Source organism: Aptenodytes forsteri, unplaced genomic scaffold (genome assembly GCF_000699145.1).
Source record: "Aptenodytes forsteri isolate BGI_AS27 unplaced genomic scaffold, ASM69914v1 Scaffold82, whole genome shotgun sequence".
Taxonomy (NCBI): domain Eukaryota; kingdom Metazoa; phylum Chordata; class Aves; order Sphenisciformes; family Spheniscidae; genus Aptenodytes; species Aptenodytes forsteri.
Window position 1 is genome coordinate 14,041,640 of NW_008795490.1, and position 16,224 is coordinate 14,057,863.

Sequence of the window (16,224 nt, forward strand, 5' to 3'; positions counted from 1 at the left end):
TTGATTTAGGGCCCCAGGGACCACCTCCTATCCATTATAATTTCATTTAATTTCTCATAGTCTCTCTGAAATACGAGGTTGAAAGGTGTTTGTCAGAAAGTGGATTTGAAAATAACACTTCCTCTCCAGTGCTTCAAATCAGCTATTCTGTAGCATATATGTATGACTGGAAAATTGGAAGCTCAGAGGAAATGGGAGAATAATAGTGATGAATACAAACTATTTGACCTTTTTCCTCTGAGTGCTTCTTACTAGAAATCATGTAGCAAGCTATTAAATTTTATTTGGCATGTCCCATAATCATATTAAAATGTATCATTTATGTTATTTTTAAGGGGTCTTTCCCTTTCTGCTCTCTATTGAGAGATAATTTAATTCTGTTTGCAAAGATTAATCCACATCCTGCTCTTTACTTCTACTTGTTAGTGCAAAAATTTTGTGATATTATTTGATTCCATTTGTGTTTTACTGATGTGGCTGCATCAGCGATATTCAAGAACAGGGTTGACTAATTGGGGGTTAATTAGCTACTGAGCATCAGAACCTTTTCATGCTCTTACCCTTGTGACATTTTAGAGAAATACAGGCTAATGCATTTCATTCTGTGTTGCATTAAGTCGGTTACCGCAGCTCAGCTGATGTTGAGTAATGTGCCTGAGCCCTCAAAGAAGAGGAAAATTAACTGTTTCTTAAGTCTGTTTCCATTCAGAGGAACGTATGCTTTACTTGGATGTTGTGGGGATGAGTCACGTACCTATAAGCATTTTTATATGCTTATCGTATAGTCACCCTTATGATTGATATGATCAAGTTATTTATATTCTGTCATAGAAGATAATCCAGATTCATCCCCTTTATAGGAGATATTCATGTGTTATATTCATAAATAAAATTGTAAGCCCATACGTCATTAGTTTCTGAAAGATTGCCCTGGAGCAAACCTAGGAATTTTTTGGGTGTGAAGAACGATAAAATATACAGGACTACATTCAGTACAAGACTTGGATTCCTAAAATAGGGTTTTTGTTGAATTGATGCAGTAGAAACCAGACTTGTGATCTGAAAATGCTCCCAAGTTATGCAGGTGCTTAAACTCACTATACGCCTTTGTAGGTGCTTTTAAAGCCTTCCCGGTGTCCTGCTGCTGGCCATATCCAAAGCTGTCCCTATTTGAGAAATGTGATATCTCTCTCTCATCTAATCCATGCCAAGTCCTTTCAGTCTTGTGCCTGGTCCCCCGAGGGGGCTGGTGCATAGGCTTGTCCAGAGCGTGCCTGCCAAACACCACTGGGATCTGCTGATGGTGGTGCTCATCCTCTCTACGCCAACTGGTCTGTGGCACATTTGTGCAGACAGCAGCGGGCTCCCGCCTTCGGTCCCGCCACTCACCCTGAGGGGGGTCAGTCTTGCATCCCGGGTTTCTCTCTTGGGGGTGTTCTTTCGCGAACTGGTAGCGTGATGGGATGCGGCTAGAGGATTACTCGTACCTGGCTCAGGGAGCTCTGGTTTCTCTGCACTGTACTGGCAGGCAAGTAACTCGCTGCAGAGTGAACCTGCAGCACACCACCTCACATTTGCCTCTCAATTTTCCTTACAGCGTCCTCAGTCCTATGGCATGAGCTTGTCACTGTGGCCTATGAAGGTGGCAAAAAGGATCTATGTACTAAACATTAATAGAAAGTTTGATAGGGATAGTTTGATAGAGTATTAACAACTGTTCTTTGAGTAGGTTCTCAAAAAAGCATACATCTTTCTTCCTGTCTCCCATCTTCCCTCTCCGCTTTAATTAATTTCTAAAACCTAAGAAAGTACATTAAATCTCTAACATCAGGGGGCCAAGGAAATAAGTCCTCCACCATAACTGGAGATCTGGGCTTTATTTTTAAAACAAAACGGATGTTTTATTCCTTACTCTGAATGAGGAGCATTCTCCAGGGGAATGCAGAAGACAGGGTCCTATTCCCTTTCCTGAAGTTATGCATATTGCAGACAGGTATTTTTCAGCAGCTTCTTAATAGGGGAGATAAATGTAGCACACTGAAATTCTGAATTGATTCAATGCATTTCGCTAAACTTTATGATGCATTTTAGTGAAGCTTCGCTCCATCCACGCTGCAGTTGTGTTTCCACTACAAGCTGGCTTGCTGCCATAATGAGTGTTACTAGGTAGGTGGGAAAAAATGCATTACGGTGCCTGCAGCTGTGATTGAGTAGAAGGGAATCGAATGCTGTTCTTAGGCCTGACACTGAAGAATACAGTTGGCTTTTTGAAAAGGTTTGTTTGCACCCAGTCCTTTAATCCCTGGAGCTGTAGATGGTCAAAATATTATTTTATGTAATAGCAGTAGGTCCATGTTGTTTTTTTTAAAAAAAAAAAAAAAATAGAAAAGGGAAAAAAAAAGCTTAGTCTGATACTCTTTGATTTTACAAACAGAATTATACTATGATCAGATTTTGTTGTACCTCAGCCTCTCCATCAACACAGCCCCCCAGGAAACAGATGTTCCTTAACTCAAGTGTAATCTATGTGCAGCTGTCAATCATTTCTTTCAGACACTAGTCATCACAGTTTAAACATGACTCTAATCATAACTTCCCTGTCAAGTGTTATTGTGTAATTTCTAGCATTCTTTATGGCCTCCTGAAGTTTTAAACAAAATTACAGACTAGAAATGCAAGGGGAGACAGGGCTGGATGGCTCAGGCTCACTGTGAAGCGTGTACTGTTTCACCATCAATCTCATGGATGAGATCCCAGTCAGTAGCATCAATGGTGCTTCAGTGATTCATTTGAAGATGTGATTTGTCACTGTAGTTTTTCTGAAGGATCCTAACTGAGCACCGGCAAAACAATCTTTTGTTTTCAAATCCTACTTCAGATGAGGGTTACGAAGCACTTATATCAGAATCAGCATAGACAACTGTTTAATGATGAAATTTATTTTATTTGATTGGTAATGTGTTTTTCTTATACCTCCATATGCAAAATCAGGTTGTTTTCATTTTACAAAAAGACTGATTAAGTGGACCATGGCAGGAAGCAGCTAAACTTAGTTGTCGGTCGGACTTTCAAGAGCTCAGGTTATAACTTGAGCTGTCAGTCAGTCTGGCACCTGTCAAAGGAGAGAATGCTGTGTCTCCACTAGGCGCGTGGAAGGAAATCTTTAGCTGATATTAAAGCCCAGTCAGAATAGGGCTGAAGTATGAACAACGTGTTCACCACTGCAGTACCTGTTTGAGAGCCTGAGTTTTTAGGGAGGGGTAAAAAGGAGGATCTGTTGGCAGGAGCCTGCTTAGGCTGTTTGTAATTGTCTTTGTCAATAGGGAGGTTCTGTGCAGGTTTTCTTTAGTAAAAGAAAAAGGTTTTTGACATCAAAAATAATGTCCTCCTGCAAAATCTCAGCAGAGGAGCTCTTCACCTGTTATATCTTCAACATTTTCTCCACTTACCTGGCTGTCTCAGGCAACTGTTTGGCCTTTATGATCCTGGCAACTTATGTAGAAGCTCCTGAAGTCTGTATTACTCTTCAGAATAGCTCAGAACTTATTATAGTCATCAGGGAGAAGGAATGTTGTCATCTAGGTTTCCACCCCGCCCTCTCTTTCTCTCTTTTATTCCTTGTTTGCTGTATGGGAAGACTGGAAAAAAAATAGCTATTGTAGGAATTCCCTCAGCTCCAGTCACAAGAAAGCTCTCTCAATAATTGAATTCCCACCGTTACACAAAAAATGTGTAGAAAACATAAGATAATTGAAGCTAGGATTAGTAATATGTAAAAATGCAAGGATAAGCAGAGTACATAGCCTTTAAACTTTCACTTGTAGCCTGATATCAGACCACATTTACAGCCAGTGAACACCCCACTTCTCAAGTTGCAAATTTAGATTTTGGCTTCTTTCTTCACATCTTACAGCAGGGTGTCCTTTCCGAACACTCTTATGTGTACATAGAGTAACAGTGCTGCTTTGGAGACACTGTAGTGTTAGTAAATAGGCTTAAACAGATGGTATCACAAAGGGCCGAGATGACTGCATTCCTCCGTGTCTTGTTAGCCTATAATGTAGCATGAAAAATACTGCCAGATCCCCTTTCCAAAGAGGATAGGCACATCTTTTATTTAAAAGATACTTTGTGAAAATTAAAAAATAAAAATTAAAAAAAAAAAAATTAAAAAGCCTCGTTAGAGACTTTAAAGACTTTCTGACATTTGCTATTCTTTCTTTAACTAAAAGTAATTGTATAAATGCAGACGGCTGCAATGTGTATATCTATTTCTTATTTTGCACATTTTGTAGCTTCAGATTTGTAGCTTCAGATATAGGGGCCCAAAAAGCATTATTTTTTGAAGCATATTTTATTTAAATGGGAGCGTACTTTATGTAAATTATTTGAAAATATTTCAGAACATTCACATTTTCTTGTGATCTCATGCTTAAAATTTTGCCATACCTTTTATTTAAGATTCAAAAATTACTGCATATTTTTAAAGAATGCTATTAAAAGGGACTTACCTAATATTTATCTCAGTATTTAACTCTCATGCCCTTCATCTTTTATTTTTTTGGTTTGTTTCTGTCCCCATAGAGACTTGCCCCTTAAAAAGAATATGCGCCTTAAAAAAAAGATACCTCATTTACCCTTTATTTTGTAAAATGGGAAATAAGGGGTTTAATTTGGAAACTGTGGTGGATCTCAGCTTCTGAGCTGCGTGACAAACCAGGCTGTTCCAGGGGACGGTTGCCTCTGTCGCTTGCAGACGTTGCGCTGTCCTTCCGCTCTCCCTGCTGGCTTTCTCCTCCTAAGTTGGCAGGGTGTCGCGGATGACAAGTTTCCTGCTCTCCTGGCACTTGAGAGAGCAGAATTTGTGTCGGTCCAGTCCTTTGGCAGCTCACGAGAGAAAGACTGCAGAACGGAGGGAGCAGAGAGGCGGTGTCTCTGCTCCCAGCACTCTCCAGTTGTAGCTGGCTGCCCAGTTCGGGAGCGGTGGTTTTAACCCTGCCTGGGTCCAGGGCCAGGCCAGGGAGGTCCCTTGGGACATTATAAACAAAAATTATTTTAAATATTTTGCATCCTGTCAAGTTTGTAAAGTATTGATGCTTCTAGGGTTTTTTTGCTAGTACATCAATTTTGAAGCGTAAAGAAAGGTTCTGGGTACGCAGGGGTCTTGTGGAAGTGATTTGTTGGTGCAGGCCGCATTAACTGGATGTGGTTAATACATAGAGGTTACCACAGAAGATGATTTATAACCAAGCTCAGTTCACAGGCTGCTTATGAAAAACAGAGATCCCTGGAACTAACTTACCATTTTTTTGTTTACGTCCTTCTAATTACCTAGAGTTTCAAAAATGAGGTGACTTTTTATATTCCTCTTGGTCACTTTGAAAGGGAAGAGGCTTTCCTCCTTAATTTTTTAGGTGCTAGGAAGAGGGGATGCTAACAACTTCTTTCAGCTCTAGAAAGACGTGAAACTAATTTCTTATTTTTTTCTTCTCTCCTTTCTTCCATTCCCCAGTATCATACTTCATCTCTGCCACTACAGTTACTGGGTTTTTTGGGCAGTAGTAGCAGAGAAAATTGACGTAATAATTTAATGCTGCCCCATAAGTTCTGAAATGAGGAGGACTGTCTTTGCCTTTGCCTTTCGGAGTCCCTGCAGCAATGCAGTGATGCTTCCAGAACTCTCTTCAATTTTACTTTTTCTGTTTAGAAATCTTTAAAACAAAACCAAGAGAGGCAATTCTGCCAGTTTAATTGAATAGCTTCAGGTCTTGTCTACATGCTTAGGCATATTTTCTTACTACTCTTTCATAAGGCCCTCAAATGTATCTGCATATAAATAAGAAATTGTGTGCATGTATACATGTGTGTGTATAGGTACGTATGCGTACATATATTTCTTAAAATGCAAAAAACTTTTTTTCTTTTCTTTTTTTCTTATAAACTGAAGAATTGCCTCCTGCCCTCAGTGTGTAAGTTCTGTACTTCTGCAGAGCAGAGGAAGCTGATAATGAGTTGGTAACATCCTGCAGTTAGGTAGTTCCCCTAAAGGAGAAAGAAGAATTATAATTACCTGTTCTATTTTGAGCAGGTGATTTTGAAAAGTGACCAAGCCATGGACCATTTCAAGAGAAGTATTGGGAGGTTGGGATGGCGTTTTAATAGGCCGAATGCCATCTGCTTGAGCAATTTGTAACGTTTTATCATTGACAATTGTAGAGGAATGAGGCAGTCTATTTTGGTAGAATGGACAGATTTCTGTCCATCTGTGCTTGTATTGCAGCATGTCGCTTGTACTTTAGATCTGCGTAGCTCTGAGCCAAGATAGAAGCCACAGCAAGGTCAAGAGGTGGAGAAGCCTGTCAGCACATTCTGTCTCTTAATGATATGACAACTGCAAATTGGTGCTTCAGGCACAGCCTGGAGGCAGTCGTTATGTTGGGCCTTGAAGCTCAGCTTTCTCTAATATTGTTTCAAAGGAAAATGCTAACTTCAGATGCTTCCGATTAGCCAAGAATTTAATCTATTGTAGTTTAAAGTCAGATTCATTCATATGTTTTTTCAAAAGAAAAAAGCCTTAAAAAAAAAAGAATAATCATTGTTAGGAGGTTATGTATAGATTTGTATTGTTGTTTTTCCTGAAAAAAATGGATGCTGCTTCTTTCCAATGGCTGAATTAGACAGCTTTGCTTTATTTCAAGCCTTTGTTTCTCCTCTGCATCCATGAATCTGCTGTCTTTTCCTATTTTCTTTTCTTTTTTTTTCGTTTTAAGTTTACACAAAGCAATCGGGTTAATATTTTCATGAGACTAGAGAGTTGACCCTAGCAGGTGACCTTAAAGGTATGCTGATTTTCCTCTGTTTCACTAGTGCCTACCAGATCGTTGTTGAGGAGCTGCACCCGCACCGAACGAAGCGAGAAACAGGTGCCATGGAGTGCTACCAAATCCCCGTCACCTATCAGACCGCTCTTAGCGGAGGCTCGCCGTATTACTTCGCTGCTGAGCTGCCCCCAGGAAACCTGCCGGAGCCAGCCCCCTTTACTGTGGGCGACAACAGGACTTACCAGGGTTTCTGGAACCCGCCGCTGGCTCCTCGGAAAGGCTACAACATCTATTTCCAGGCCATGAGTAGCGTTGAGAAGGTAAGTGCCAACCACACCTTTCTCCTGGATGGAGTCAAAGACATGCCCATGGTGACAATTAGGAGTGTCAAAGTTGGACGTAGTTAGGTGTTGGCAGTGGCACGGCTGTAATCCCTTCCGTGCCGTGACAGCATGGCAGCGTGCCATTCACGTTTCACACCACCCTTGCATCATAGTAACTGCTACTAGATGAGAGTTTAATACATCTTGTAGTAATCATCTCGGCGAAGTAATTTCAGTGCTGTGACTCTGCCTCCTCGGTAAATAACATCCACAGCCCTTTCCCCAATTCTCAGTACTTGCGCACTTCAGAAGATTAAATTACTATGGGATAAACAGAACATGGGCTGCTCAGCAGGCTAATAAAATGTTAGAAACTTTTTGAGACTCTCACACTGAACATCAAATAAAAAGTAAAAATTTGCTTGAGCAAAAGTAACCCCAGGTCCACGGTGTGTTTTTGAGAGCCTTTCTGGGAAGGTGTACTTGAGGCTTGCTCCACTGCTGTGCAATAGTAAGAGTAAGGCTGTTGCTCACCTTCGTTACCTCCTTGGTGTTTCATTTTTAACTCTGTCGCTGAGTACTGCTGCTGGCTCTATGCTCTATGCACATGGAAGGGGGAAGAGTGCCAGGGAGGGAGGTTCCAGGTGGGAAGAACAACTGTGGCTCTGCAAGCCCCATGCTGTTGCTCTTGAATGGTTTTTCCTCTCATAAATGAAAAATGGGGGAGGGGGAAATCATCGGTGAGGAGGGAAAAGATGGTAGGCACAGAAGCTTCAGATATTTAAAAATTTAAATTTTTGATTTATAGTTTAGAAATCTGAAGGAAATTGCAATAACATGTCCGTAAGAATCTCCATAGGAAGTGTCCAGGCAGGTCAGAGAGGAGCTAGAAAGAACAGCCAGATCGATAGCCGCTGAGACTCACCAGAGCCCATTGGAAAGGAGCAGAAGCCGTGTTTACCCTTCCTTACGTTTGGGTCTCTGCGGTGACTAAACAAATCCTAGCTAACAGGCAGCCTTGCCTTGGAGCCTTTTGAAGAAAATCTCACCTTCTACCAATAGTTATGAAAATTGCATACGCATCAAGTCAGAATGAGGAAAAAGCAGGAGCTGATGAAAGTGTACTGGAGCTGCTTGAGAACTGGAGGCTTTTTCTGAATGAAGAGACCGTCCCCTCTTCCTAGTTCTTATCTATAGACCTGTATGAAGCAAACAAAGCAAAATAAAAGGTAACTGCTAGTCACTCGTTCATATTTCCCTCACCTGCTACATATATTCCCTTTGCTTTTGTTGGCTTCCGGCTGACTGAGTTGTAAGGAAATTTGTTTCATTCCCCAAGAAATAAATGGGAGGGAAAAGTAAAACAAAAATATTAAATACAAATACAGATCTTTATTTTGGCTTTTACATTTTGACAGATAAGTAGAAGATGAGGGAAGAACACGTTATTTTTCACTTTAACGTGATTTCAGCTTGTGAGAGAGTTTAATCCTAAAATGTTTTTTTTTTCTGGTATGATTTAAAACTTTGGATCAGATTTCTGTTCCTAGAGGGATGTGGGGGGAGGTTTTGGGTGGACTGCACTGCATTCTGCCAGGACAGAGATCTAGTGGTTGTAAGATAACCTCTGAGCTGCAGAATATTTAAACAGGTGCTTTACTATAAAGCAGTGGGCTTACCAAAATAGTCAAAGGGAAGTAAAGTATGCTCTGAAATACACCATAGGGTTGGGATGAGAATTACTCTGTGATCCTCACAGACATTTTGATCAAAAGTGGACAAGTAAATGCAGTAACTGGGGAGAATGCTAATTAGGTAAGATTATATCGATAAACTTTGCAGGGCTTTCATTTAGATTGAGAAATTGTCTTTATGGAACACTTAAGGGAAGCCTCAACTCACAGCTTTTCTCGTTCTTTACAAGCTGTGTTTGCAAAACAGCATCAACATATTTTACCTGTTGCTTGGGAATCTTCAAGAAGAGAGAGATCCCAGGGGATGTATGCGGGGATGGAGTGCTGTGGGGTGCAGGACTAGAGGGAGCATATTTTAAAGAATGAAACTGCCATTATTATATTTTCTAATTACAGGTTAATATTGTTTAGAGTGATCTAATACAGCAGCAGCTGCATCCTCTCACACAACCTTATGCTATTTCAGTATGTTTGCCTTTAAAATGACTGCACGTTGTACAAAAAGGTCAGAAAACCCATTTATGACTGACCCTCGTCTGTTCAAGTTGTCCAAACTGTGCATAACCAAGTCATTTCTCTGTTCATTTGTTTCAATTGCTGACCAAACTTCTGAAGGGGCAAGGGGGGAAGTAAAAACATAAAAATTGTCTTTGCATGTGCAACTTCTTCGGAAGCACATGACTGTCAAATCACTGTCTTTCCTGGGCAGATTATATAGGTTGTAGATTAACTGTGTCGTATGTGAAGGGATACCTGGGCTGCTTCTATGCTAATTCCATACTCAGAAGCATGTGGGAGCACGTTGCTGACATGCTTCACGTAACTGTTCAAGACCATCAGGATGCAGCAAGACAAGTTAATTTGGACACAGTGCTGAACAAATGTACCCTTCTTTGCTGCATGGTGCTGTTGGAGGTCAACACTGGCTCAGGATTTCTGTGCCATGAAATAAGAGGAGCACCAGTCCTCCCCTTTTCTTCCACTGCACCCTCTCTCTGTGTTCTTATGGCATGATTTCCATTTGATTTGAATAATCTGAAATTTGGCTACATCTGGGCTGTCCTGCACCTTTTCTCCCCATTGTTATCCTGGATAGTACAGATCAATGTCTAGATTTCATCCAGCTTCTGTAAAGGCAAAATCACTCAGCCTCTTCTCTCCTGCTAAGTCCAGAGCCCTGAGCCACCTTGTTGGGTTGCCCCAGCTGATCAGCAGATCTCGGACGAATTTATGGAATGGGGAGGGCAAGAAAGAACAACCTGATCTGACTGTTTTCTTTACTTTTCCCTCCTCAACAGGAAACCAAAACTCAGTGTGTTCGAATAGCTACAAAAGGTAAGAGGTTCGTCCCTCCAAGAAAAGTAGCTTTTTTAAATGAAACGTGGAGTTTCTGTTAAATGTTTGAACCAAATCCAGTACTGTCCCTCTATTTTGAACCACTTGATTGTCTTGAAATGTAATGGGCTACTGCTTTTTATTCTTTGCTATTGGGCCAAGAGAGTACTGTTCTAGCAATAATCAGAATTTAGACAAGATAGGTACTCCTTTGTTTTCCCTGTCTGTGGTTTTCAAGATCTGCTCTTAGGCTGCAGGAGCATTGCAGGCAGCAGATAGATGAACTGGAGACTAGAAAGCACACTTGGTAAACTGTCCGTTATGCTAACAGTTATTTCCAAGCAGGGGTGGAAATAATTTAAATGAAAGACACGATAGTTAATTTTCCTAAGTAAGAGCTCAGTGTTAGCTAGACATAGGGGAGGGTTGATTGGAGGAAGGCTGTGTCTTTGATAGCAAGTGAGGCCCAGGGCTACGACTGGCTGCAGAGCTGTGAGAATAAATCATATTGACCCCACATACAGCAGGTTAATCACATGCTGCTCACTCAGAAATACTGTTTCATCTTCAAATGAGGACTTAGTTGTTCTGCTTATTGCTATCTCTTGCTTTGACTGTATTTATAGCCATTCATTTTGGTTGCTTTCATGTTGTGTCAACATGAGAGTTGTTTGATAGACTCCGGCAGCATAAACAAGAAGGGAGCTTACAAATGCTGAAAGAGTACTCTGCAGAGGCCCAGCACTACTTACATTATCTCTTTCTAATTGCATATTGATATTCAGCATAAAAACAACTTTCGATATGAGCAAGTGAGCATTTAAAGTACTGCGGTGACACATCAGCACCATTTTTTCAATCGCTTCTTTAAATTTAAAACTTGTTCCAATTAAAAGCTGATGACTCTAATGAGGTGGTAGCAACAAAGCGTTTTCTTGAGAAACCAGAAAATAAAACGTACTTTTCAAAATGCGTTAATGTTTTCATCAAGTGAGGTAAGCTAATAAAAACAGGAAATTAAAACCATGAGCTAAGTCTTCTGTGAAAAGTATATCAGCATTATCTTTCTTGTGTTTACCTGGCAAGATTAAATGTTTGAATTAAAATGTATTTGCATAAACAAATATTTATGTACCACAAGCATGTATTGCTAGGATTTGAGTCAAGGGAGAGTCTTGAAAGGCTTAGAAATACCCTAAAATACTGCAGAAATATGGAATGAGGAAGAGGAGAGCAGCGGTCTCTCTCATCATACATTTTCTGGATAGTAATAACAAAATGGGGAAGGAGTTCACCTGGCTTATGAGGAAATTATTTTTTACTTAACCATATTCAGTCCACTGATGTCAAAGCAGTGTTCGCGGGAGCAATAGTCCTGGTGGTTGCTTGTATGCCTTTCTCTGCCGTAAGTGTCACCTGCACCCCAATGGCTGTAGTCTGAAGGAAAGGGGAAATGAGTAGCATGTTTCTTACCATCGTGCTATAAATCTTGGCTTTGCCGCTCTGGCTAAAGACATGTTTTCGTGAAGTAACTGCATTGCCTGATATGTCAGTACTATACTCCTTGAATGTGGAACTAAAAACCAAAATGTTTTCTCTGACTTTATTTTAATTGATAGATGTGAAATGTGGAGGGAGGCAACATTAGGAGCAAATGCTTTCTCTTGCTCTGAAGGAATGCATTTAATAGGGAATCATCACTTCAAAGTCACGTACATTCATAGCTCTCAAACGAGTTACCCTGGTGTTCTAAATGGTTTTTAAAAAGCTGATACTGAAATTTTTTCCCATGTTTTCGTCATAAAAATAATACCACGACTTGTTGTCCTTGAAGAAAAGTATACTTAATATATTGGTTTATGTATATGTTCATATGGTTATGCTGATTTTTTCGTAGTGTGTAAGTTTGCTTTGAATCATTGACCTAGGAGTCATCTGGTTACGTTTGTAATATATTCATAGGGAAAAGGGGACTGTCTCACCTTACCTAATGCACCCCAGTAAAGCTAATGTACCCTTTTAAAATCCAGCAAATTGTCTAAACTATGTATTCAGTTATAAAAGCAGTGTGTAGTTCTGTGTCATCTCATGTGACTTGAAGCAGCCAACAGCTGGCCAAACTGAATTTTGCCTTGAACATGTTGAAAAGGCATTAAAAATCATGAAGAGCTGGGGTGAAAGCAGGGGGAGAGGAACGGCATTAAAGGTGCATGTAAAGCCAAGACAAAATTTCCCTGGTAGAGAAGTTCAGTATTACCAGCGAAGGTACTTTCTTATTTTTACCTCATTCAAGGGTCTGTTGTTATCTACTGTGTATATTCACGCCGATAAGATATAAAGATGGAAGAAAAAATATGGTAGTAATGACATGGTTTGGTGCTGGAGAAGTTCATATCCCTGAAATTATAATCTTGATAATTTAACTTTCTTTAAATGTGTTATTTCCCTGACTAATTTTTTTCTTTTTTTTGCTTGGGCAGTTCCCTATTAACATAATTTACACATATTTTAATGCTTAAGGGGTTTTGCATGTATCATTCCCATGGGTTGCCTTCTACCTTTGAGAATTGATGGAATAGTTTTTTTTATTGGTGTCAAACTAATGAAAGTCAGCAAATTTGAATTGAAGCGCTCAGACTTTTTCAGTCCATATATTCCAGGTGCAATGTTCTCGTGCACTTCTGATAACAAAATGCACTGAAGTGTGAACTCATCTAAAAGATGGTGCCAAGTAATGACTAAAGTATGTTACTGCTTTTGGTGTGTCTTGAAAAAATGTTTTTAGAGTAAGCTGAGAGGCTTACTAGTGTCTGTTGTATTAAAATACACTGAGTTAATTTTTCATGGAAGAAAATATTGCAACAGCACTAGATTAAAAAGTAGTCTCCTGAGCAGTTCCTGTGTACTTGCAGCTGAAGGATGAATGCCAGGGTGATTCTTTGATGGCCCTGATTTAGGGTAATAATAGGATTCCCCGTTTAGCTGGACACCTATTTCCATAAAGCTTTTAAGAATTTAATGACTTTGTGACTTTTGCCTTTCTGCAGATTGGCCTGAATTGGCCAAGAGAGTCCCAAGTTATTAGATATGGAGAGAGGGTATGAAAGTTGCACACGTACACAGTCTGTTCACATAGGCTTTGATTCATGAGGAAACCACGTTAAAAATAACTCCTTGTGACACAGGTGGTGGGTAGGACATACCTAAAGCATGTTCTCCATTACAAGTATAGCCCAGAAAATGTATGAACTGAACCATTTTAATACCTTGGATACTTTTAGCCAATATTGCCTTCCTCTGTCAACCTGAATTCCTTTCCCATTCAGATGCTCTTAGTAACCAGTGATCAGCATCAATTTGTTAAAAAAAACCAACCAAACAAACAAAAAAACCAGTTAATTGTTCTCTGGCTCATTATTCTTTGAATCTAGGTAGTAGCATTACCCAGTCACTAATGATCTGGTTTCCCACACGTATAGTAACTGAAGAAGGACAAAAAAAAATCTTGTTTTCTGAAGTGCAGAGAAGGGTACAGAGACTTAGGTAATAGGTGAGGTATTCATTAGGTACTGAAAGATGGAGTTATGCTAGGAAATGTGTGTTATTTGACAAAAAAAGTGTCACATATAATCTCCTATAGAAAGTTCTCAAACTTACTAAAACTAATTTGGTGAGGCAGAGTTCAACCAGTCCATTACATGCTCATATCACAATGAATATGTGATAACTGAACCTGCCTAACCGAAGTATTGCTAGAGGAGTGAATAAAAGATGTGTGATTCCCATAGCATGCACTTCAGAGTAACACATGATGTTGATGACTGATCAGTCACATCTTGGAGTTGAATTTGTGTAAAAATTTGAATGAGTTTCCACTAGCACACAACGTTGGCATTTTATTTCACAATCTAAAATGTTATCGGCTGCTAAGGGAATGAAACTAGATTAACATGGTCAGAGAAGAGTGATGCTTCAAATTATTTAGCATGTAAATAGACGTTTAAGAGGACAGAAGGGACAGGAGAGCTGTTACTAAGCAGAGAGTATATGAAGTTGATATTTCTGACAGTTTTTAGGCTGCCAAGTTTGAGGTTAACACTGATTTACGTGTATTCTTTTGTTTTGTTTGGGAACTAGAGAAAAATATTGAAAATTTAATTAGAAGAAATCTACTGTGGCAGTAAATAAAGAAGTGGTGGGCCTGGCAGCTTTATCCCAAAGTAGTTAGAAGGAATAAATGGATTCCGAGGTTTCTCACTCCGCATTTAAAACATGAACTTCATCACCTCCAAAATTATTTTCCCTTGTGGCTTTCATTTGTATTATTAGTTCAGGCAGTGTAGAACTTCTCTATCTCTATGCACGCTTGGTTCATACAGATGGATGAAAATGCCATTTGAGATGATGCGCATCTGGAAGTAATTGTGAAATAGCAGAAAATGACTTTTTAATCTGATTTGAGGAATAAAAAGGTCTGGGTGGTAACATTTCAACTGCAAGTGTGCATTTAGTCCACCATCATTATTGCTCTGAATTCATTCCCACAGCAGTTGGGGTTTGATCTAAAGGCCTTTGATGTCAATGGGAGTCCTTCCACTGACATTAATGTGCTTTGGATTAGGTCTTTAGAAGTCATAAATCTGTCTAGACCATAATTATTTCCTTGAAATTGTTCCTGATGATGTTTCTGCTCTTAGGGAAATTTGCGAAAGTCAAATCACCTCCTGTAGCAGGATGCTCAGATATGTCTGTTACTGATTAATGCACAAATGAGGGAAGATGTCAGATGCTAAATGTATATGAAACAAAGCTTCTCTCACTGCTGTTTTTATGTTTGGATCAATGCTCCTACAATGACCTGTAGCTGTACCATCATAATAGGCACTGGAGACCTAAGTGGCAGTATGAATTTAGAGAAAAATGCAGATGTTGCCTAAGTCACATCTTTCTTTTCACTCATTCATGGGAAAAAGCTATTAATATGTTTAAACTTCAGTGGTCTTTTGCATAATGTCTTTTATCTCACAAAGAGGAGATTTTAACTGACTTGCTGAGCTTTGCAAAGATGGAAACAGAATATTAGCATGGCATATTTTCCTCTTTTGTATGTGAAATTGCAGTAGCTGACCGAGCAACCACATCTGCCAGTTCTGATAAGTGATACCTTTGGTTGTAAATAAAAAATTGAATGATCCTTTGATGGAATATTTGATGATGGTTATAAAAAAAGCAGTTAACTGAGGGACGCCTCCAGATTTCCAAACACAAAACCTATAATGTGAGTATTTTCATATATGTGCAGAGAGTAACTGTCCTGGTTTCGGCTGGGATAGAGTTAATTTTCTTCCTAGTAGCTGGTACAGTGCTGGGTTTTGGATTTAGGGTGAGAATAATGTTGATAACACACCGATGTTTTAGCTGTTGCTAAGCAGTGCTTACACTAGTCCAAGGACTTTTCAGCTTCCCATGCTCTACCGACTGAGAAGGCTGGAGGTGCACAAGGAGCTGGGAGGGGGCACAGCCAGGACAGCTGACCCAAACTGGCCAAAGGGACATTCCATACCATGTGACGTCATGCTCAGTACATAAACTGGGGGAAAGCTGGCCGGGGGGGGGGCGCTGCTCGGGGACTGGCTGGGCATCGGTCAGCGGGTGGTGAGCAACTGCATCATGCATCACTTGCTTTGTATATTCTATTATTATTATTATTTTATTCTATTTCAATTATTAAACTGTTTTTATCTCAACCCATGAGTTTTCTCACTTTTACTCTTCTGATTCTCTCCCCCATCCCACCGGGGGGTGGGGAGAGTAAGCGAGCGGCTGTGTGGTACTCAGTTGCCGACTGAGGTTAAACCACGACAGTAATGAAATCATGGAATACAATTACCAAAATTTGATTTGAGTAAAAAGGAATTTAATGTAACAACAGCATCGATTAGGTGAAGCTACCTGATTAATGTGTATGGGACAATTTTCAGAGAATGTGTTTCCCGTTCTTTGTTATAAGGCACTGAAGAGAAGTACCCTTTTCTGCTTGTTGCTTGACAT

The 16,224-nt window shown here is 39.9% G+C and overlaps 1 protein-coding gene across 1 annotated transcript in view; it reads left to right on the forward strand.

Annotated features, from left to right (window-relative positions):
- Positions 1-16,224, forward strand: part of PTPRK (protein tyrosine phosphatase, receptor type K) — a 340,206-nt gene that overhangs the window by 256,975 nt on the left and 67,007 nt on the right. Inside the window, exons 11-12 of the mRNA XM_019472633.1 lie at positions 6,868-7,141; positions 10,137-10,173. Of these exons, the coding sequence (XP_019328178.1) occupies positions 6,868-7,141; positions 10,137-10,173 (311 nt within the window). The remainder of the gene's footprint in view (positions 1-6,867; positions 7,142-10,136; positions 10,174-16,224) is intronic.